The sequence below is a fragment of the Pongo pygmaeus genome, chromosome 16 (assembly GCF_028885625.2).
Source record: "Pongo pygmaeus isolate AG05252 chromosome 16, NHGRI_mPonPyg2-v2.0_pri, whole genome shotgun sequence".
NCBI classification, from domain to species: domain Eukaryota; kingdom Metazoa; phylum Chordata; class Mammalia; order Primates; family Hominidae; genus Pongo; species Pongo pygmaeus.
In genome coordinates, this window is record NC_072389.2 from 43,684,347 (window position 1) to 43,706,997 (window position 22,651).

General features: G+C 39.2%; 2 protein-coding genes across 5 annotated transcripts in view; one reads left to right on the forward strand and one right to left on the reverse strand.

Annotated features, from left to right (window-relative positions):
- FAM98B (family with sequence similarity 98 member B) overlaps positions 1–2,344 on the forward strand; it is a 32,142-nt gene extending 29,798 nt beyond the window's left edge. The window contains exon 8 of the mRNA XM_054450650.2: positions 397–2,344. Within this exon, the coding sequence (XP_054306625.1) occupies positions 397–798 (402 nt within the window). The 3' untranslated portion in view covers positions 799–2,344. The remainder of the gene's footprint in view (positions 1–396) is intronic.
- The window catches only part of RASGRP1 (RAS guanyl releasing protein 1), a 79,438-nt gene continuing 57,890 nt past the window's right edge, over positions 1,104–22,651 (reverse strand). For 3 of the 4 annotated variants that reach the window (XM_054450646.2, XM_054450647.2, XM_054450648.2), the window contains 8 exons: positions 21,933–22,013; positions 19,372–19,476; positions 18,413–18,522; positions 17,246–17,390; positions 16,206–16,242; positions 14,899–15,051; positions 10,478–10,863; positions 1,104–6,801 (listed from right to left, as the gene is read on the reverse strand). In XM_054450646.2, coding sequence (XP_054306621.1) covers positions 6,667–6,801; positions 10,478–10,863; positions 14,899–15,051; positions 16,206–16,242; positions 17,246–17,390; positions 18,413–18,522; positions 19,372–19,476; positions 21,933–22,013 — 1,152 coding nt within the window. In that variant the 3' untranslated portion in view covers positions 1,104–6,666. The remainder of the gene's footprint in view (positions 6,802–10,477; positions 10,864–14,898; positions 15,052–16,205; positions 16,243–17,245; positions 17,391–18,412; positions 18,523–19,371; positions 19,477–21,932; positions 22,014–22,651) is intronic. The other variant, XM_054450649.2, reaches the window with a different exon arrangement.

Genomic DNA, 22,651 nt, shown 5'->3' on the forward strand with positions numbered 1-22,651 from the left:
GTATGAGGTACATAGTGATGTTTTGATACATACAATGTATAGTGATCAGACGGAGTAATTGGCATATCCCTCTCAAACATTTATCATCTCTTTGTGTTGGAAACATTCAATATCCTCCTTGTAGCTATTTGAAACTATATATTAACTACAGTCATCATACAATGGTATAGAACACTAGAATTTATTACTTCTGTCTAGCCGTGATTTTCTATCCTTTAACAGATTTCTCCTTATCCTTCCACACTTAATATTTTTAATATTAATTTGTTCTGCCATGTCTGATACTTTCATGTCCTTAAATATTGGCTTCTGTTTATTAGAAACAACATCACTTGAAACTTTTATGTAAACTTTTTTGAAATATTAGAAACTAAAAGAAAATGTTTCTTCACACAGGTGCTGATGGGAAGGGTGCCTGACAGGGGAGGCCGGCCGAATGAAATTGAACCACCACCCCCAGAAATGCCCCCTTGGCAAAAGAGACAAGAAGGCGGCGGTGGAAGGGGTGGTTGGGGTGGTGGTGGTGGAGGTGGTGGTAGAGGAGGTGGTGGGGGTGGGGGTGGAAGAGGTGGCTGGGGGGGTGGAGGAGGAGGTTGGGGAGGTGGTGGGGGAGGGGGAGGAGGGTGGGGGGGAGGAGGAGGAAGTGGTAGAGGAGGTTTCCAAGGCAGGGGAGATTATGGTGGAAGAGGGGGTTATGGTGGAAGAGGGGGCTATGGTGGAAGAGGGTATGGAGATCCATATGGAGGAGGTGGTGGTGGTGGTGGTGGTGGTGGTGGAGGTGGATATAGAAGATACTAAAAACTATAAAAATTAGATAGCAGTGCTTGCTTCTTTATAGATACATTAGAAATAGTGTTCCAAATAACATACTTGAATATCATCTTTGAAGTAAACACCATGTTAGACTCCCTGGTGATACCATTCTTGAATTGGTTAATATGTAAGAACATTGTTTTTTACTACCAGTTGATCTCTCAAATGAAGTGACGACTTTTTCCATATTCTGTGTACCCTTGAGCATGTTGTGTCTTTTTAAAAAACAAAAAGAACAAAAATTATTTTTTAAAATGTAAATATTTATTACCATCAGACTTGGAAAATGGAAAGTATTTTATTGTCATGATTGAATTTAGATTGTTACCTGTATTTTGTTCAGGTTTGAGACATATAAAAGATTTCACCTGTAATGGAAAGGAATATAGACCCTTGCCTCACCTGTATTGCTGTGGATGTGTTTTGTGGGTTTTTCATTCGATTTTACAAAATAGGGAAAGGCACTTCCAGTTGTATTTAGTAGGCAGTTGTGAATCATTTTTTTCTCTCATAGGAGATTCCTCTCTAGCCATGTTTCTGTTAAAGTTTCATTAATTGAAGCCCAAGTTTACTTTTTACTGTACATACTTATTTTCTAATTGGATTTGAAATCAGCATGATTTTATTCGACAAAGCAAAGTTTAAGATTGAGGTCAGAAATACTTTAATGGAGCAAAGACACATACCAACTTTACATGATGGTGTGAGAAATAGTCCTATAAACTGGTCTCTTCATCATTTGTGCTCTCACTTTAGATATCCAAATATTAAAAGGCAGGCTGACCTGTATCACACAGAATTAAGGCAGTAATTTCCTGCTTCAGTAGATCAAGGGTAGGGCTAAGGCATCCCGTGGTAATTCTAATTCACAGCTAGATTTGGGAAACACAAAGTTAGGGAATGGCTATATGTGATTTGCTAGTTGGAGCAGTCAAAGTTTTAGCTATCAAGAGTTGTGAATTTGAATCATGGCACTAGGTCGGGGGTGCTATGGATTGAAATGACCTTAGTTCTCAAGGAGTGATTTGTCCTCATTTGTCAAATGAGGAATGAGACACTTACCATCATCTCAGGTTGTTTCATAAAGACCTAAGTACAAATACAATTTGTTAAAAACTTAACAGAGGGCCTAGTTTGAATGCTTTAAGATGTAGGCCAAGTAATGTATTTTTCTCTTAGTGTAGAAAGTTAGAGAAAAAGAGCTGGTACCATAAATTTTTTCAATCTCAGTGTAAAATCTATATCTCATTGTAGGCTTCTGGTCAATACCTATACATAACAACTTAATGTGTTCTAACCAACTCAACTGAAAGCTGAATTGTTCCCAGTGGACAAGTAGTATTTGATGTTTAGCAGGTTTTTTTTGTTATTTTTTTGGTAAACTCTGTGGTAAAATCTAAAATAATGTTAAAACCCTAAAAGTAACTGTTGAATATTCTGTAATCTTCGACATGTATTTTTCAAGCTAACCCTTTGAAGAAATGTGTTCAAGGTAGGAAAATATAAAATTTTTTGGTTATTTGTAAATTTATTTTTTGTGTGTTTATATTTAATGAAAAGATGTAATTTCATTTGTGATAGCTGAAAAAAGGCTTTCCATAATTAAGAAAATACCTTTATCAGTAGCTATGAACTCTGAAAAATAATTTTAAAAAAATTTTAAGAAAAAAACTACTTGAGTAAAATATTTCAAGAGTTTAAAAATCTTCTTTAAAACCTTTACATTTCTGCCTCATTTCTTTTTTGGTAGCATTAGTTGCTGATGAAGGAGATTTGCAACTACTTTAAACTTTTTTACTACTAAAGGTTTATGGTAAATATGGCAGAAACAATAGTTTATCAGTTTCATTAGATTTTCCGTAAGATTTCTTTGTACCTTTATAGGAGTGCTGCTTGGGTTATTCACTGCAATCACTTATTTCCTATCAAAGTTTAGCACTTGCTCCTGGAATCGTGTTGGAGCTGAAACCACTCCTCTGTACACATTCCTGTAAACCTTAATTGAATGAAAAGCTGAATCAGATAGACTCTTAATATTTTACTCTTTCCTGTAAGGTGGGATTTTCCTGATAATCTTTGTTCAGTAAAAATTTCTTTTGTAGAACAATTTGTTCAGCAGTATCTAGAACAGCAGGAAGGAGATTTGGGGCCTTAATGGGAAAGGCCATAGTGTGAAAATGTTTTATAAATTGAGTGCAATACAACATGGAGTATGATGAATGGCACTCCACTGCTTCCTAAAATCTAACACTTCTTTTGATACCTCCTTTTCATTCTTTTTTGCCTGGTTCTCAATTTCATTTTTTAATCACCTCATTGTCCTTCCCCTTTTTTCTTCTCTTTTTGTCCAGCCTGGTACCTAATAGCAAATATAGACATGATCTTACTGGGAGTTTCTGCCTAAAGTAGTCATCTTTCCGCTGGACCGTATAAAGAGCATGTATTCTGTCCATAACATAATCACCACACTATTACTCATAAGCACACATCAAAAGGGAAACAAGGGTTTTCTTTGAACTTACTTTTGTTTTGCAGATCAGGGAAACCTTGCCTCATTAAACAGAAAAAGGAAAACATTTTAAATAAAAAACATTTTATTACCTGTATCTGTGACAAGAGGAGGCATGACAACCTAAAAAAAATTTGTGACCAGAAAAATGTCCTGAGCAGTGATACTATCTATACCTTGGAAGGAGCACAGGTTAGAGAAATGTGGGGATGAAAATTGGGGGAGGTGAGCAGGCAGTTTAATCTTGCCTTCAGGATCAGGCTGTCAGTGTGACTTTATTACTTTGTATGAAGTATTATGAATTGCCCAAATGATAAATACACCCCCATCTAAATGTTCCAGAATGCATTCCACAGAGGAATTTGAGTGACTGAAATTTTTCCTCTCTCTTCATTGGTGTGGTTAAACAAAAATTAGCTGGGGATTAAGGGAAAATTGTGGCTATGTCTGATCATTCTAAATAATCATGACCACAAATAAATTGCCCTGAGTAGGTCTGTAACCTGGATTGAACTGTCGTTACCAGTTTTATCCATAGCTTCGAAGGATTTCTTCTTTACGTGCTAGTTTGCTTAGATGAAACTGTGGAATTACAAGCCACAGAGAAGGGACAACCTCAAGTCTGTCTCCTTTAATGGTAAATATTTATAGACTTAATATTTGGGGACCACTGTAAGTTATGAATAAGATGGAAAGAGAGTGAATATTTCTGTAGTGTTACTTCTTCGTGTTGTAAAAAGATTTAGAAAATTTTAAACTGAATAGCTGCTTTGCCTTTCCTTCCAGGAAAACTCAATTTGATTAATAGAATAGGGCAGTGGTCTTAGCTGTGGAATATAGTAAAAATTCAGGTAAAGTGTTTACATAGTCACGAAGCAGAAGAAACACAAGACATTTGTGTTGCAGGGATCCTAATGTCTTTTATCATATAAATATTACACAAAGAAAACTTACATTAGGTATCAAAAAACTTTACAATCTGTACATTTGTTTTTTTCTTGCATTTCTATATTATACATTTTTAGACAGAAATTCACAATGGTCAGTAAAAAGGTAAGTCAGCAAAGAAAATGAGAAGTGACCCGGCTGTTAATACAACAAGATTTGTCCTTGTTTCGGCAGATAAATACGTGGCCAAACTAAAGTCGTGTGAGATGCAAAAATTTACACTAGGCTTGATAAGCCAAGACTTTTTTTTTTTTTTCCAGATTTCTGTGATCCCACGAGCCCCATGTTGCTCAACACAAATACTATTAACTTGTATACTATACCTCTTTGGCCCTTGCTGGACTGTAAAAACCTGTGATGAAACTATTTCCTCTTATCCGTTTCAGTGATATATTCTGCAGTACTTGATACTGTTTAGCCATTGCTAATCTGACTAATTAAGGGGACTGTGACCTTTTGAATCCCTATAGATTATTTATATAAAAACTAACTGGGGATCTTTACTTTGAATGGAGAGGAGGAAGAATGAAAAAAATTGTGTTCCATTACTGTTTTAAAAAATTACAGTATACCATCTTTGGTCTATATCAAAGGAAAAAAAGAATAGTGAAGAATATGAATTTTAGAGTTTGTCCTAACTCATGTTTGTCCTATTAAAAAGCAAGTAACAAAGTGTTACTATAAGTTTATATGCCAGGTAGTGGGCTTAAGCAGGCCTGCTTTGGGTATTTCTGAGTTTAAATTTGGAAAAGGGTAAATATGTGTGTAAAATGATTCTTTATAATGTAATGAAACACTAACTACAAGCTAGTTCTATATCACTAAAACTCAGTGCAAGGAGGAACTCAAATGGGAACTGGTCTTTCATAAAAAGAGAATTCCTAAATGATCTGAATCCTCCAGGTAAGCAATACTGTATATATACTTTGTATTCTTATGAAGACTTGGTGCTATTGGCTTTAGGTTTGGAACTTTTAATTGTTAACATATTCTTGGCAATTGGACAACTTGTTTATGAATTTCAAGTCAGTCTGTTACCAGACTTTATAGGCATGGAAGCTAAGTACCCCGAAAAAGGAAAATGATCATATGATTTTTTTTTTTTTAAGAGAACTAAAAAGAGGCTGACAAATGAATTTGTGAATAGGTGCCCAGGCAACTAAATGAGCCCATTTATTATTAACCTTCATAATAGAAAACTCACAGGATTGTTACTTGTGATTTTGCCAAACAATACAATTTTACCTTGTGAGCAATTTAATCTTGTGACAAACTGAACTTTATATTTGTGACTTTGCATAAATGACTAAAACTTGTTTAATTCACTTCCACATTTTATGGAGGAAACAAAATTCCAAGCCACATGCATGCCTGATATTGTATATACATATTATATACATATGTACACACAGTCAGCTATTATTTAAGCCACTGATCCAATTAGCTTATTTCTAAATAGTATTAATAGTGAAGACAGTTAAGCATAAATTCATTTCAAAGAGAACTTTCAAAATAGTTTACTTCAGAAGATAAAAAGATGGAACATGAAGAGTTAAACACTCTTCATAGCCTTTTTTTTTTTTTTAAAGCCATCAATTCCTAATTCTGTCCACTGTAGAATATATAAGGACAAACATGTTTGCGTTATGTTTATTTTAATTAGACAGTAATATGAGATGGTAATAGCTATGTTTGCAGGTACCTAATTTGATTACTTATTTTATGATGACTGTAAGTTGTAAGGCTACAACTGTAAGTTGACCTGTAATTGGATAACGTCATGTTTAATAGGCCTCTAAAAAGTTGTGGCTACATCGGTAGAAATTGGCTTCTAGGTAGATATGCTCATGTGTTATGACTGTAGTGAGGAAGGAGGGTACACAGACTAATTGATTAGATCTGAGGTAGTGAAGAAGGAGCCAGGTTCACAAAGTATGCTGGGATACAGAAGAAATCTACTTTTGGAATATGGGTAGTTTTCTATTATTAGCAAGCTTTGGCTGGAACAAAGTAAGTCAGTTTGCAGAAAACACAGGGTAAGAAGCAAATACGTTTTCCAGAGATTTTAGTTTTTAGGAAGAATCAGCCAGGCAGGCCACTGAGATGCTCCATTGTCAGGAAATGATAGTCATGTTTTAGATCGCATACTTTTGATGAACATAAGTGGTATGTATAGCAAGTTTTGCGTTCTTTAGTTTTCCCCCTTTGAGTCAACTGACTGAAAGAGAAAACAGTGCTGCACACTAGGAATCTTTTAGGTAAATAAACAGTAACAGGCTTTTCCTTTTAAAGTACTGTTTTAAAGCTGGTCAGTGTAAAGTTCCTCAGGTCTGTGCGTTACAGTTTAGGAAATGAGATCACTATACTCATCTACAGACTGCTACTTAGTTTCTGGGCTAAGAACAGTCACCCTGCTCCATTTGAGCTAAGACATGATTGCTTTTTTCAAGCTGGAGGGATTCTATTTTCTTCTGTGCATATTTCAGTTGGATCTTTAGGGCATCATTATCTGCTTTCAGAGTATTTATTTCCTAAAGGGAAAGGAGAATGAGGTATGTTAATAAAGCAGCAATGAATAGCAAATGAATTACAAATTGAGAGCTACTTTTGACTGGCATCTCCTATTCACTGTGGCTGAGAATTAACAACTATTTTCAAGATAATTATTTTGCCCTGAATAGAAAATAGCAAGTTAAATATCAAACGAGCATTTGTAAGCAGCAGTTAGTCTTTGTTATCATATCAAAGTTTGTGAGTGGTTAATAGGCAGAATAAACCATTTCCGAGCAATAGGTAGATAATGACAAAACTTTTGGATGTTTTCTCGCGGGAGATCTCAACTTGGCAGAAACAGAGTCTCTGGTCAGGTCTGAGCCATGAAAGCATGACTGAGAATTCTTTAATGCGAGGTGTTAATTAATTTTATCTAAGTTTTTCCCCCACAAATTATTGAAAACAAATGTAACTTTTTGATGATGTTAAGAATTTCACCCCACCCCTAAGTTGAGATTTAGTGATCTAATTTGTAGTGGTAACATAGAGCCAACAGTTGATTTCCAGTCTTCTGATTTTGAGTCCAGTGTTCTTATATTATCCTGTACTGATTACTCCAAGAGAATATTATATATAGACAGTGTCTGGGTAATTTGGGATACACTGGGTTGTTTCTCAATCTGAATTATCTAGATAGCTGTCTCAGCTGCCATATAATATTGAGCACTTGCTATGTGCCTGTGCTGTGTGACATAATGGAATACCTTAACCTTCACAAACACCCTGAAAATAGGTTGTATACCTCAATCTTATAAAGGCAAATGTTGCCAATTCAACTGCAGAGTTGAGCCTTGGTATATCTAAACATAAAAGCTTTTATTTGCTTATTCTTTTGTCCCATGCTGGTTCAGTGGTGCATTATACTTAAAATAATACATAATATTTATTCTTATTAATATACATTATATATTGTAAATACTGATTTAATTTGACTAGTTATTATGGATAGGACTGTTGAATTACACATAGACTAGTCATTGTAAGGATTATACTTAATGGGAAAGTGGGACACATAATTGTTCCTCTAAAATACACACAGTGAATTCTGGACCTTAGGTCTATCTGACAAGCCTAAAAAGTAAAGAGAGGCAGTGGTCAAAATGCTGAGAGGGTTTACTGGCTCTGATGTTGCTAAGTAGGAATTCTAATCTTTCTGCGAGCCACTTCTTAAAGCATTGTTGCCAACCACATTTTTCCTTTTCATCGGCATGTAAAATGTCAAGATTTGAGGCAAACCTTTCAGAACATGGAATCCCAGCCCTGTATTTCACAAGAACCAAATAGGCTGTAGAGTTTAACAGCTGGTGTAAGAAATGTCTGGGACTGAAAACACAAATCTTTGCCTCCAAGACCAAAGTTCTTTCTATTCTATTGAGTTCATTTTTCGAGGTTTCTTTCATTGTTTTTAAAAGTTGCATTTGGCAGTTTCTATCCCTAAGAGGAAGGGGTTTGTCTAACCCACGTTTTGCCACCTTCTCATTGACTTGGTTTTTACAGCACATCTTAACAATAACTCTGAGCAAGAGAGTACCATTCATCCAGAAAATCTGTTGTTCTTTTTTCATATGTTTCTCTTAATATGTTCTTTGTACCAAGCACCAAATCAAGAGTTTCACATACATTATCTAACTTGTTTCTTCAGATGTTTCTCTAATTCAGTTTCTGGGGGTCTGACAGGGAAGGTAGAGCATTGAGGACAATGCAGGGAATCCTGAAGCCCTCGTGGACAGTTTTTCAGTCTGTAGAATGTAGAATTATATAAGGAATTCTACTAGCTGGATATTGGTTTTGTGTTTGCACTGACAGGCCTCCAAAAACAGTGCAAACCTTGATGTTTTTGGGAAAAGCCAGAAAGGCATTCCTCCTCCTCTAATAAAGTGAATAGTAGTGTTGATATTAATGTATCCTTGCTTCCCTGTCTCTAAAATGGCTTAGTTATCTATAATTAACATGGGACAGTAGTTTCTTACCATTTATAGGTTCTTACCAATTATAGGTAACCTCTTGAGCCAGCCCTGTGAGTTGTGTACTCTACTCAAAACAAAAAGAAGTATAGTAATGATTGAACCTTCAGAATTGAGTATCTCGACAGTTGGCTGTTGGCTCTTCTTCCTTCTGCTGTTCCCATCTCCTACTCCTCCCCCCGCTTTTTTTTTTTTTTTTTAGATGGAGTCTTGCTCAGTCGCCCAGGCTGGAGTGCAGTGGCGCCATCTCGGCTCACTGCAGGCTTCGGCTCACTGCAGGCTCCGCCTCCCAGGTTCACGCCATTCTCCTGCCTCAGCCTCCCAAGTAGCTGGGACTACAGGCGCCCGCCACCACGCCTGGCTGATTTTTTATATTTCTAGTAGAGATGGGGTTTCACCATGTTAGCCAGGATGGTCTTGATCTCCTGACCTCGTGATCCGCCCACCTTGGCCTCCCAAAGTGCTGGGATTACAGGCGTGAGCCACTGTGCCAGGCCTTTTTTTTTTTTTTTTTTTTTTTAAGGTGGAGTCTGTAGCCTAGGCTGGAGTGCCGTGGCTTGGTCTCAGCTCACTGCAACCTCCACCTCCCGGGTTCAAGTGATTCTCCTGCTTCAGCCTCCTGAGTAGCTGGGATTACAGACACCTGCCATCATGCCCAGCTAATTTTTGTATTTTTAGTAGAGACAGGGTTTCACCACGTTGGCCAGGCTGCTCTCGAGCTCCTGACCTCAAGTGATCCACCCACTTCTGCCTCCCGAAGTGCTGGGGGCATGAGCCACCACACCCAGCCCTATTTTCCTATTTTTAATGTCATTGTTCCCTTCTCTCAAATCTTGGCACCATGTTTCCAAACTCTTGTTCTCCTTTCCTTGGTAAACTTTATTTTGTCTTTTCCATTGTCTCTGTTAGGTACCTGATAATTAGGACATTGTGAGCCTAACATTGAAGAGCAGCTCCTGTTGTCATAATTGTTAACATTTTATAGGTTATATTGCTCTATATTATATTCCACTGTGCGTTTGCCTGCTACTGTTGCTTTCACTATTCTAATATGTGTAAAAGATCAGCATATTCCCTGATGTGTTAGAAAAGATTCTCCTCGTTTATATTTAGGAGGGAGGCGTTTTCTATGGTGAGCCACAATACACTCACCTTTCTCTTGTTGTTGTTGCTATAGGACTAAGATCACTAACTTCTCTTAGGAAGATGCTTAGGTAACCATGATGATCCTAAACTATAACCCTGATGAACATGTTAAAGAGACCTCTAGGGAAGGAGGATTTAGGCAAGTTCATTTTAGTTCCATCTAGAAAAGGAGTGGTATCATCAGCACAGTAAAGCTAACCAGTAGATACTGTGGTTTTTCTCTGGGAGCCTAGTAAACAGGGCTTTGGGCACTGGCACCAGCACTCTGAAATGCCACCACTTGTGTGGTGATAGGGAGCCCTGTATAGCCTGTGCTACTTGTGTAATGTGAACCAAGGCCCCCAGTGAGTTGTGAGAAAGCTGGAATCAATCCATCCTTTCTTCCTTCCCTCCCTCTCTCCCTCCCTGTTTCTACCCTCCTCCTTTTTTGTTTTAGACTGCTTTTAATCAGCCTGATCTGAATCTTCAGTCCACATGCTCTTTCCTGGTTTGGCCCCACTTCTCTAAGATAGTCTGAAAAAAAGGAAAATGAAAAGGAAGGTACCTGTTCCAGCTCTTGGTAGGTAGGCAGTCTGAGGTGACGGAGCTCCTCCTTTGATTTTATGAGGGAGTCTTTATTCTCCCACTTGACAAAAGCCCGCTTTCTGACCAAGACTGGGCTAGGACATGGAGAGGTGGGACTGGGAAGCACATAAAGAGTATCCTGGGCTGTCTTCCTTGGGGAAGACAGTACAAAGGGACCTGAAGGGCCCTCACTGCCAATCCAAGGCTGTGATTCAGTCTGGGTGGCCTTGTGGGCAACAGCCCTCTTCAGCCGAAGAGAAATCTTCTGTGAGGACACTCCCATCAGCATGATGGTCCGATCCTTACTCTCCTCACCATGTTCCACAGCCTCCCCATTAGGGAATGTAAAAGGTCCTTCCTCAGGTGCTGTAGGAAGATACAGGACATGCTAGTACTCTAGCTTAGGAAAGCAGAGACTCAAGACTGAGACATTAGTTTCAATGAGACCTTTCTTATTGTTACAGAAGTTCCATATGTTCAAAGAGGACCCATTTTCAGGCACCCAGTTTAGGGGGTGAGGGCTAAAATCCAGGGGCTTTGCTGGCCAAGACATGGCCACTGGTGTCAAGCTACATCCACCTTGAGAAAGAGCATCTTCTTCTGTTTGCACGAAGGTTGCCTAGAGGGTTTCTGTTTTTGGAGGTAAGTTGAAGCCCCTGCCTCAGTGCCACAGGGTTTCATAAAATAAAGAGAACAAGAACAATATATAGACAGAAATGCTCCATAAATACTTTTTTGGACCCTGGAATTTGGGAGCTCTCAGCATTCATGTCTCAGTCCTGATACAGACACCCTCTAGCAGATAAGAACTCTCTGGGAACCCGTTTGTACAGTGGGCACAGCTTAACCGTGAGAAAGAAGTTTTAGCTTTGTGGAAATGTACCTTAAAATGTATTGCCCTTGTTTGATACTGAGAGGAAAAAGGTAAGTTACTCTGGTTTTCTTTAACTAAGACCCACTACCCAGGATCCAGCCTAGTAATGTTAGCCATAAGGAGTAATTTCCTGGAAAAGTAGAGTAAGAGCAGATGTATTTGAGGTGGGTGACAGATAGGCTTTAAGATAAACTGCAGATCATCTCAATTTACTTTTTGGAAAGACTCAGCAGTGATTAAAACATTGGATAGTCTGACTTTGAAGACATTGGATTAGTATAGTCAAGATGGCTTTAAAAAACAACAAAAGTTTTCTAATTAGTATTTGATCAGAATCAACCAGTTGTAAAACTAGAAATCTTACAAAGATCTTAGTTTAATTCTTGCCAAAGAGAACATAATTTAAATTAACATTTAATATTTATCCAATAAAGCTCAAAATTGTAATTACATAGTTATTTAAGTGCTCAAATATTTAAATTGTTATGGTCACCCTAAAATAATTACATTGTCTTTTTTGAAGGAGTATTATGGGTGATTATTTTTTATATCTCCATTTTCCAACTTTTCTGTAATACAGTTATATATTCTTTTTACCAACCTAAATTGTCAAATTATGAATATAATCCCCTCCATTATTTAGGTTGAATTCCTAGACATACAGGGAGCTTGGGACAGAAATTCAGGCACTATACACTTTGAGGAGCAAAAGGAAGAAAGCAATAAGAACAAAAAGCAACAGAAAGCCCTTAAAATTGCAGAAAGAGTCCTGAGAGACCACAGTATTAACAGAAATTAGGAGAGTTACAGTTTCAAGAAAGTGAAAGTTGATGAGATTGAGAAAGATAGTAATGGGCTAAAAGAAATCACTGGAAATTTTGATTTGATAAGCAGAAACCATCCCAGATGAGATGGAAACAACTAAGAATGGATGATATCCAATAGTCATTTTTGCCATTATAAATAGACCTTGACTTTTAGCAACTTTATAATAATATAGTAATTTTCATTTTGTTGCCCATGATACATGTATGTTTATCCTACCTATTGGTCTACTTCCTGAAAAGTACTTATCTTACCAGTGTGGGGCAGGGTTTGGAGAAAGAGGAGAGATGGCCTGGAGAGGAGAAATCTCTAACAACAGCCCCTTCAGGGATTCCTTTTTGAGTCCTCAGATTCAGGCTGTTCTCTGCTGTCTTTTCCACTTGAAAATCTGCATTTTATGTGACAGAATTGTGGTGCCCTAAGGTTATGTGTAACTCTGAAAATACAGAGTGCATGAATGAAATACAGGGTACAGGCCTATTTTTCACAATGGTGTTTGTGATTTCTATTAAAAGTTGAACATCAAATCCTTAATTGATTAGCATATTCTTTCCTAGAAAAGACCCTAAGAGGATTTTTACTCCCTAAGAACAAAACATCCCAAAAGTTTGAAGTCAGCCTGTGTTTAGATAGATAGTAAGGGGAAGGATTTAGGAAGACAGCAGAAAATTTTTACTTGGCTGATGTGATAAAAAGGAATGTTCATTTCTTACATGGAAGTGAAGCACTTAAGCTTTGATCTTAATTGATCAATAAATGCATGTTGATATTTACCACTGAACATTAGAAGTGCTTCAAATGCAGAATGTATACTATATGGACTTTTTCTCTAGGCATCTGTTGTAACGATAGTGGCCTTACCACTTTAGGGAGCTTATTTCAAAAGAATAATGATATTAACATATGGTACATACGTGTTAAGCCCGATTTTAAGTGCTTTATATAAATAAACTCATTTCTTATTTCCTTTTTTGGTTCTACTTAGAAGTCACATGGCTTCTTATATTAAACTGGCACTAACCTAATAAGCATTGGATTTTTGCTGAAGACCTATATGTTCTTCAGTTAGTCAAGGTGATCAGTGTTTTGATATGCTGGCTAACCAGCCAGCCCAGAGATCAGGGCCTAGTACAGCACTATGAAGCCTTGTGCCCCAACCCTCCCCAACAAGCCCTTCATGTTACTTTTTTAAACAGCTCCTCATTTTATCATATAGACAGGCACCTGTCATTTAAGACTCTCTAGACTGTCTCATTTTTCCACTTCATCTCTTACCTAAACCGCCTTAACACCTTTTTGTTTTTTCCCCACTATCTCAATAGTACTAAAGCTGTTCTGCCCTTGGCCTTTTGCTCCTACCGTACATCCTGTCTGGAATGTGCGCTGTCCTCCTCCCATAACTTAATTCCACCCTTCCTTCAAGACTTAGCTGAAATCCCACCTTCTCCATAAAGTCCCAACAGCCCCAGTACAGCGATCTCTCTGCTGTGTCCTCCTGTCATTTGCTGTCACTGCAACCTATTTGGCTCTTAGCATATACTCTTGCATTGTTTCTAAACTGCTCTGTATTTGTATATTATCTTCCCCCTAACTAGAACTACTCCATGAAGACAGAGACAGTCTGTTCTGCTTCTTTGCACTTTAGATCTGGCGCATCTCAAACATACTTAAAGTCATTTCCTTATTGTACCGTTGTTTGCATTTTAACATAAGTAAATTTGCTAGTTTATTTCTTGAATGTTGAATGTTTTGTCTTAGTCCTAGGATTTTCGTTGTATGATTTGGAATTTTAATCTGCAAGCTCCACTTGAGTGGGAGTTTTGCCTCCCGCCCTTCCTTTCTACATTTAGCCTTCTGTTTCTAGAATTTTGACAATTACCTGCTACCTGGCTCCTCAGGGTTCCTCAGACTAGGACCTGGTCTTAAATTAATGGCTTGGGGTTCCTCTCCTGGAGAAAAATTGGGGCTATCATAGACAGTCACTCAGCTAGTAGAAGTCTGTCTGTGGCTAAGTCTGCTTCCTGCTGCTAAGTGACAGTCAGTTTTTTAAGCATTGGATTTTTCCTTCTCAATTTTAAGCAGTAAGTCTGGTTCTGGTCACCTTTCATGCATAGGTGGTCTCTGCTACTATGCAGAAATCAAATTTGCAGCTGCCTCTACCTGCTTCTAGACATGCAGCCAAGCAGACCAGTAGCTTTAGCATCTACTCCTTGCAGTGTGTTTCTAGTACATGTGTAACCTTGAGATGTGTGTCTTTGTTTTTGAATGCACTATGCCTTTTAATGTTATTTATATACTATATATGTTAATTTACATTATACACACACACACACATACATATGCATGTACATACATATTCTCCCTAGTCACTGTTTTGGGTTTCGAGCTGGGGATAGGGTGGGATAGTTAACTGTTAACTTAAGGCACTATCTTGGCCAGAAATCAGTATCTGTGCTTGGTGTAGGTGCTCAATAAGTACCTGCTGATTTTTATGCCTAACTAGGACTCTGCTATTCTCACACCTTAAGTCTAAGACATAGGCATGGAGCTAAAATCCAAAACTGTGGGAGGGGTCAGCCCTGGCCTAGCTGCTGAGGTTACATTTAAACTCAAACATAGAGTCATGAGGTAATCTTTCCTTCTCTAAAACTTTTCCCTTCCTACTTCACTTTCCAAGATGAATGTTCCCAGTGCCTACTTACCATGGAGCAGATCTTTGGCTCCCAATGAGCAAAGGTTGGACACTGGCCCCACAGAAGTGTTGTTCTCTGTGGGAGCTACTGGGTTCTTGGCTCGCTTCTTGCACTCAAACACAACCAGATCTTTGCATTGTTTGTGGCAGTTCATCCCGCAGTCTGTGGACAACACATCCTGGGTCAAGAAGTCTTTCACTTTTCTCTCTTCCCCAGTGTGTCTCACAACCAAATTCATGCAGTGCTTTCTTGTCACACATGTCTATTCTATCTTCTGGAGCTAAGACACTTAACATTCCTAATGAAGCTAGTATTCTTCTCACTTGGTGAAGCCCAGAGCTCACACTCTTGATGTAGCCCTTATCAGTGAGTCTCAGCATCAGAAGCAGTATCCTGATATCTTGGAGGGAAGAGATGGTGTCCTGGTATCCCACACATTATGCCTACTCTAGGGAGACCCTCCAGAAACGCTCAGCTGTTAGGTCTGTCTTTCTTTCTTGCAGTAAAAGTTTCCTCTCTTTCCCTCCTGAATTCTCCTAGTCACAAGGAAGGACAGTTATGTCCTGAGTGATAAAGGAAAGCTGACAAGGGCCTTTAGTAATCATTTATCTTCTGTTGCAGAAGAGATTCTATCTTTTTCACTGGGGACCCACCCTTCCATGACTATATGAGAGCACCGTCTCCTAAGTGCTACCCCGTTCTAGGCCAACCACGACAGAAAGAGGATTTTATAAAGGGAAAATGCCTAACTGCGCAACCAGGCATTTCTCTCTTCGGTGTGGCGGTCATTCACCGGGGGTGTCCGAGGGAAGCCACTTTGGGGATGAGACTCTGAACTCTGCTGAGAAGTTGTGGACTAAATGGACAACTACTATGGGTAAAAAATGTTTTAGAGATGGGACTCTAAGACCAGCTGATACGGTTTAGCTCTGTGTCCCCTTCCAAACCTCACCTTGTAGTGCCCATAATCCCCATGTGTCATGTGAGGGACCCGATGGGAGGTAACTGAATCATGGGGGCGGTTACCCTCATGTTCTCATGATAGTGAGCGACTGCTCATGAGATCTGATGGCTTCATAAGGGCTTTTCCCCCTTTTGCTCAGCACTTCTTCTTCCTGCCACCATGTGAAGAAGGATGTGTTTGCTTCCCCTTCTGCCATGATTGTTAAGTTTCCTTAGCCTCACCAGCCCTGTGGAACTGTGAGTCAATTAAACCTCTTTCCTTTATAAGTTACCCAGTCTCAGGCAGTTCTCTATAGCAGCGTGAGAATGGACTGATAACACCAGGAAAAACAGTCAACAATATTGAGTCTTACCTTTACATCGATATCCTTGTTTGATCACTCCCCAGAGCTATGAAACAAGAGACAGAATGCACCACATGTCATTCATCCATCTGGTGTGAGGCTACAAGGTGACATTCCTTTATTTTCCTTCATTCTACTCTCTAGCTCAAGTGGGAAGGAAACCTCATTTATCTCTCATGTCTTTTCCCTTCTGACCTTAAATCCATGAGAAGAGTTTATGCTGATCAAAGTTTCTCAAGAAGCAGGGTTTTTTTGTTTTGTTTTTTTTGAGAGTCTTGCCCAATTGCCCAGGCTGGAGTGCAGTGGTGCGATCTTGGCTCACTGCAACCTCCACCTTCTGGGTTCAAGCAATTCTCCTGTCTCAGTTTCCCAAGTAGCTGGGACTACCAGGCATGTTCCACCACACCTGGCTAAATTTTTTTGTATTTTTAGTAGAGACGGGTTTTCACCATGTTAGGTGGGCTGGTCTCGAACTCCGGGCCTCAAGTGATCCGCCCGCCTTGGCCTCCCAAAGTGCTGGGATTACAGGCATGAGCCACCACACCTGGCCCTCACTAGCAGCCTTATGACCCAGACATTCTCGAGAAATGGATGAATCATCGGGCAAACAGGTTCCTCAGGACTCCAAACTGAGAAGGATATAGAGCCTTGCATCAGGACCTGAGTTTAGGGGGAAACTATTGGTCAGGAGTGGAACGGAGGAGGGGCATAGCCCAGGTTATCTCCTAAAGACAGAAGGTATCTCATATGTCTTTGTTAGAACACTTGAAACAGCACATGAATATTATACTTTAAAAGTATATCCCTAATTCAGCATTTCTGGTGCCATTTATCTAAGGCCTCATTGCAATAGAAAAGAAAAAACAGGAAGAAGTGAGAGATGATGAGTGCAGGTAAAAACCACACACTTGGGCTCTAGGTTATTCTAGGTGTCTGTTTGGGCTCCAAGCTGGGATGGGTTTATAAGGATTGTGAGGTCTGTGCCTGTCTTAAAGTATCCCACACTCTTCCCCCAAATTCGACCCTGGAGCACCCTAAGAACAACTTACAAATCCAGCACAGTTGTCACAAAAAGTGGGCTTCAGGTAGGTGGTCTCTTGGAAGTTGTGAGGAAAGCCCAGGCCCAGCTTGGAATAGATTGAGCTGGCTCGCATGAAGTAGGCTGTGATCTCATCCCTGCTGATGAGGCCTTCCCTGCCGGCAAATGACCAAGGCAAGGAGGTGAGTATAAGGGGCATGGAGGCAGGTAGCAAGGGGGGCTTCTAGCCTTAGAGACTCACCTTTCTTTTTATCCTCAGTGGTAATATGGTATGTGCTACCTCAAGATTACTTCCATGGGCCCTACTCTTAATAAGGATACAAGATGACATGTGGTAAGTAGGTAAGGCAGCATTACTCATTTCCACAGAGGTGTCCTTTGGCTAAACTAGGTTTCCCTAACTAACTTGACCACTATCTATAAGACTTGAAAAAGAAACAATGTAACATGTACATGTGTATAGGGAGGGAAATGTCTTATGCTACAGTTTCTGACGTTAGACAGTACCTAACTGGAACCCACTAACCATACAATTAGTTTCCTATAGAGAACCAAGATAGAATTTATTTAACCTTGAGAAAAGTAAATATGCAAAGTATGAATAAGTATTAGTTGTTTCCCAAAATCTGTAATGACAAAGCAAGAAGGAAGACTAAACTTTTTCTTATTTATAGTTGACTATTTATAAAGTGGCAGATTTATGGAATGTTCAATTCAGTTTTTGGTTTTTTTTTTTTTGAGACGGGTTTTCGCTCTTGTGGCCCAGGCTGGAGTGCAGTGGCATGATCTCGGCTCACTGCAACCTCTGCCTCCTGGGTTCAAACAATTCTCCTGCCTCAGCCTCCCGAGTAGCTGGGATTACAGGCGCCCACCACCACACCTGGCTAATTTTTGTATTTTTAGTAGAGACAGGGTTTCACCATGTTGGCCAGGTTGGTCTCGAATTCCTGAGCTTAGGTGATCCGCCCACCTCGGCCTCCCAAAGTGTTGGGATTACAGGCATGAGCCACTGTGCCCGGCCCAGAATATTTTTGAAAGAATGTATATTTCATGGTCTGTTCTTTAAGTGATCACAGCAACAACATATCTGAGTTTTCAAATTCTTCTAGTGACATACCTATAAACCTATTCTCATCAGTAGGTTCATAACCACATATTCCTAAGTACAAACCCTCACCTGTCTTTGTCCATCACACAGAAGGAAAATGGAAAACTCGCAGCAATCTTTTCAAATTCTTCCTGAGAAATGTATCCATCCTGGTCGTGATCATAGTTCTTGAAGACAGACTGTGAAAAAGGAGTTTTTTTGGTGATTACTAAAGAGAAACCGGTCTTCTTTCCTTTTAGTCAAATGACAAAGAGCTGGGGCAGTTGGATAAAAGCCTTTTAACAACCTGAACGAGAGGAACAGGGAAACCTGCTCCTTCAGCTGTGGCAAAGATGTAGCAGGTCACATCTCAGGCCTTTGCTGGTAGCAGCATGTGGGGGGTGGCCATGTACTTTGATTCATTAGCACGTCAATTATACTATCACGCTGGCTACTCCTAGTTCACTGCACAGAGGGATGTTCTCCTTTCACTCTACCCTTTTTTTCATCACTCAGCTCCAGTTGCACCTTCTTTGAGAAGCTGCTACAAACAGCCCAGTTGGAAGTGCTCTGTCCCCACTCTTAATCCTCTTGTTTCTCACCGTTACGCTCTTAGTTTTCTATTGTTACATGGGAGTTGTCCACGAGGATACATGCAGAAGTATGAGAATATATACCCCTTCCTCAGCAATTAGCACAGAGAATTGAATCAAGCAGTACAAAGGTTTTCAGTTTTAGGTTTACCTTATTACCCTTTACTATACTCAAATGTATCCCAATACTTCTGTACTCCTAAATCAACTGACAACCTTTAAGCATATGCTCTTTTGCTAGGTCTTGAAGAGGAGGCACAACTGACTTCATATGACTCCAGTGTGTGTTGTCAAAATGTAACTTTTGAATTGTTCGAAAGCCACAGTAAGAGAAGAAGTGGTTCAAGTTTTGTGCCTTTACATTTCCACCATTGTGCTTTCCTCTCCCTTTACCCCACATACAGAACTGAGCCAGGCAATGCCTAGTTTTTGTGTGCTGAACACAGCTGTACTTACGTCCACCATCCTCTGGACGTGTTTGCTAATGGTCTTTGGATCAGGTTTGGGAGACACTCCAGAAGCCCAGTCCACTACTACTGGTGGCTTTGAAGGTGTTAGTGGCTAAAATGAAATATTTAGAGAAATCCTCATGACTACAATGCAATATTATAACCTATAGCTCTTTCTTTTCCCACTACCTGTCAGTTACATTTATGGACAATCTTCAATTATGTTCAGTGGCAAGGAGCAGAGAACCCACAGGCAATTGAAATCTCTACTAATAATCTTGGCTAACAAGGCATTGTGCTTACAGTTTCCAGAGTGCTCTTCACATACATTATCTGCAGCTACAAATAATTTGAAATTCTCAATCTGCCTGAGTTGCAATTCCCTCTACATTAAACCTTTTGTCAGAGCTATCAACAAAGAGTAAAGTGGATCATTTATGTTTCCTCTCTATTCTCCAGTCACATTTCGCAGTAGAAATGTGAAGAAGGAAAAGCTTAGCTAAAAGGCAGGAAGGCACAAGAAAAATCATCTGAAGCCTGGACAGGCTCTTTTCTAAATACAGTCATGCATCACTTAATGACTGGGATATGTTCTGAGAAATGTGTCATGAGGTGATTTTGTCCTTGTGTGAGCACCACAGTGTGTACTTACACAAACCTAGATGGTATAGCCTGCTACACACCTAGGCTATTTGGTATAGCCTACTGCTCCTAGGCTACATACCTATACAGCAGGTTATTATACTCAGTACTGTAGGCAATTGTAATAATGGTATTTGTGTATCTTAACATATCTAAACATAGAAAAGGTAAAAATATGGTATAGAAATTTTTTTTTAATGGTACACCTGTATAGGGCACTTAACCATGAATAGAGCTTTCAAGATTAGAAATTACTGTGGTAAGTCGTGAGTGGTGAGTGAATGTGGAGGCCTAACATTACTGTATACGCCTATATACTTTATAAACACTGTACACTTAGACTACACTAAGTTTCTTAAAGTTTTTTCTTCAATGATAAATTACCTTATTTTACTGTAAAAGCTTTTAATTTTTTTAACTTTTACTCTTTTGTTATGACACTTAGCTTAAAGCACACATTGTATAGCTGTACAAGTTATTTCCTTTATAGCCATATTCTATAAACTTTTTTCTATTTTAAAAATGTTTAATTTTTTAAATCTTTGTTATAAACTAAGGTACAAACAATTACACACATTGGCCTATGTCTATATAGAGTCAAGATCATCAGTATCACTGTCTTCCACTCCACATCTTGTCCCATTGGAAGGTCTTTAGGGGCAATAACATGCATGGAGCTGTCACCTTCTGAAGGACTTGCCTGAGGCTGTTTTACAGTTAACTTTTCTAAGTAGAAGGAATGCACTCTAAAATAATGATAAAAAGTATTGTATAGTAAGTGCATAAACCAGTAATACTTATTATCAAGTATTATGTACTGTACATAAGTGTATGACCTAGACTTTTTACAGCTCAGTAGGTTTGTTTACACCAGTATAATCACAGACATAGTGAGTAATGTGTTGTGCTACAATGTTACAATTGTTCTGTCGCTAGGCAATAGTAATTTTTCTGCTCCATTATAATCTTAAGGGGCCACTGTCATATATGAGGTCTATCACTGACCAAAATGTCATTATGTGGTACATGACTGTATTTGAAACCCGGCCCAAATTAAAATCTCTTTGAAAAAACAGAATGTACCCTTTCCATTGAAATGCCTCTAACCTGAAAATGGAATCTACCAAATATTTTCAGTGGAATCTTTCATTACAATAGAAAGCTAGAACTTGATCTTTCTGTGTGGAGGAGTGCAATTTAGCCACCCCAGTAGATGAGCTGGATTTCTTAAGTGTGGGCAACTCTCCTCCCTTGAGTATCACTTGTTTTGGGGTTTGGAAACGTCCCAAGACACTGAAGTGATTTTACTTGCCTGTGGGAGGGTAGGGCAGATAACCTGTGAAGTTCCTACTGCGGGCAGTGCCAGGACTGTGTACTATTTTGAGGACTTCTCAGCATAGGAGGTCAAAAGACTCAGCAGACTGTTCTTTTCACCCAGAACATTACAGGAAAATGGGGCTTTTCTACCTACCAACCTGGAAATCTTCAGAAATTTAGCTTCTGATTAGTATGCATATTACTCTCATTATCATCAATGAATCATAGAAAAGAAATTTATGTGGGGACTCTTCTTAATGGGGGGGATGTCACTCTGGTGCACAATAGTATCTTCCTTCTCTACTTTGTAAACCACTGACTCCACCACACCTGGCATTCTGATGATATAGTTATTTACTGTTCACTAGTTATTCACTGGTCACACATTAGGCTTACCCCTTCAACTATATCACAGCTTTTTAATGGACAGGAACTATTCCTCAGACATATGCTGAAAAGCTTTCTCTGTTCCTAGCATAAGGTTGAGCACTTAAGAAAAACAGTACACTTATTAAACTGAACTGAAAGTCTGCTCCTGAGGATGAATGAACTCGAGGAGAAGCTTGTAAAGCACCTATTACATGTGGAGTCTTAATATGAAAAACTCACTGGAGCTCTGTGGTTCCTTGGTTCCCGGGCATAGGAAAGCTCATAGATTTCATCCTCAGTGTAGTAAAGATCCAGGGATAACTGCAGATCAAAGCAGAACAGGGTTCATTGCTAAGATGCTGTTTGCCTCTCCCACAGCTGATGGTTCATTCTTGGATTTTCCTTGCCGGTAGTTTACTCTTTTAGCTTCTAAACAGTTTGTTTTAAAAAGTCACAAAACAGGTATAACACCTACTATTGCAATAGGGCAAGCATTAATTCTCATTAAAATGTTTTTAAATTTTGGACATGTCTCAGGATGCCCTCTTTTTAACTATGATTTAAATCTAAGCCTCTATATAGAGCTTAGGCCAAAGGCTTTGTCTGGACAGATGACTAATACATCACTTGTTCTCTCTCAAAGCAGACAGATGATCTGAAAGGATGCTGTGTATAGTCTGAGACTATTAAATTTGAGTCCAGCAATAAAATCCAGTTTAAATGGTAAGACATATTAATTGCTATTAAGAGTTAATGAGTCTGGGTGCATGGTGGCTCATGCCTGTATTCCCAGCATTTTGGGAGGCCAAGGCAGGTAGATTGCTTGAGCTCAGGAGGTTGAGACCAGCCTGGGCAACATAGCAAAACCCTGTCTCTACAAAAAATACAAAAGTTAACCGGGCGTGGTGGCGTGTGCCCGTGGTCCCAGCTACTCAGGAGGCTGAGGTGGGAGGATGGCT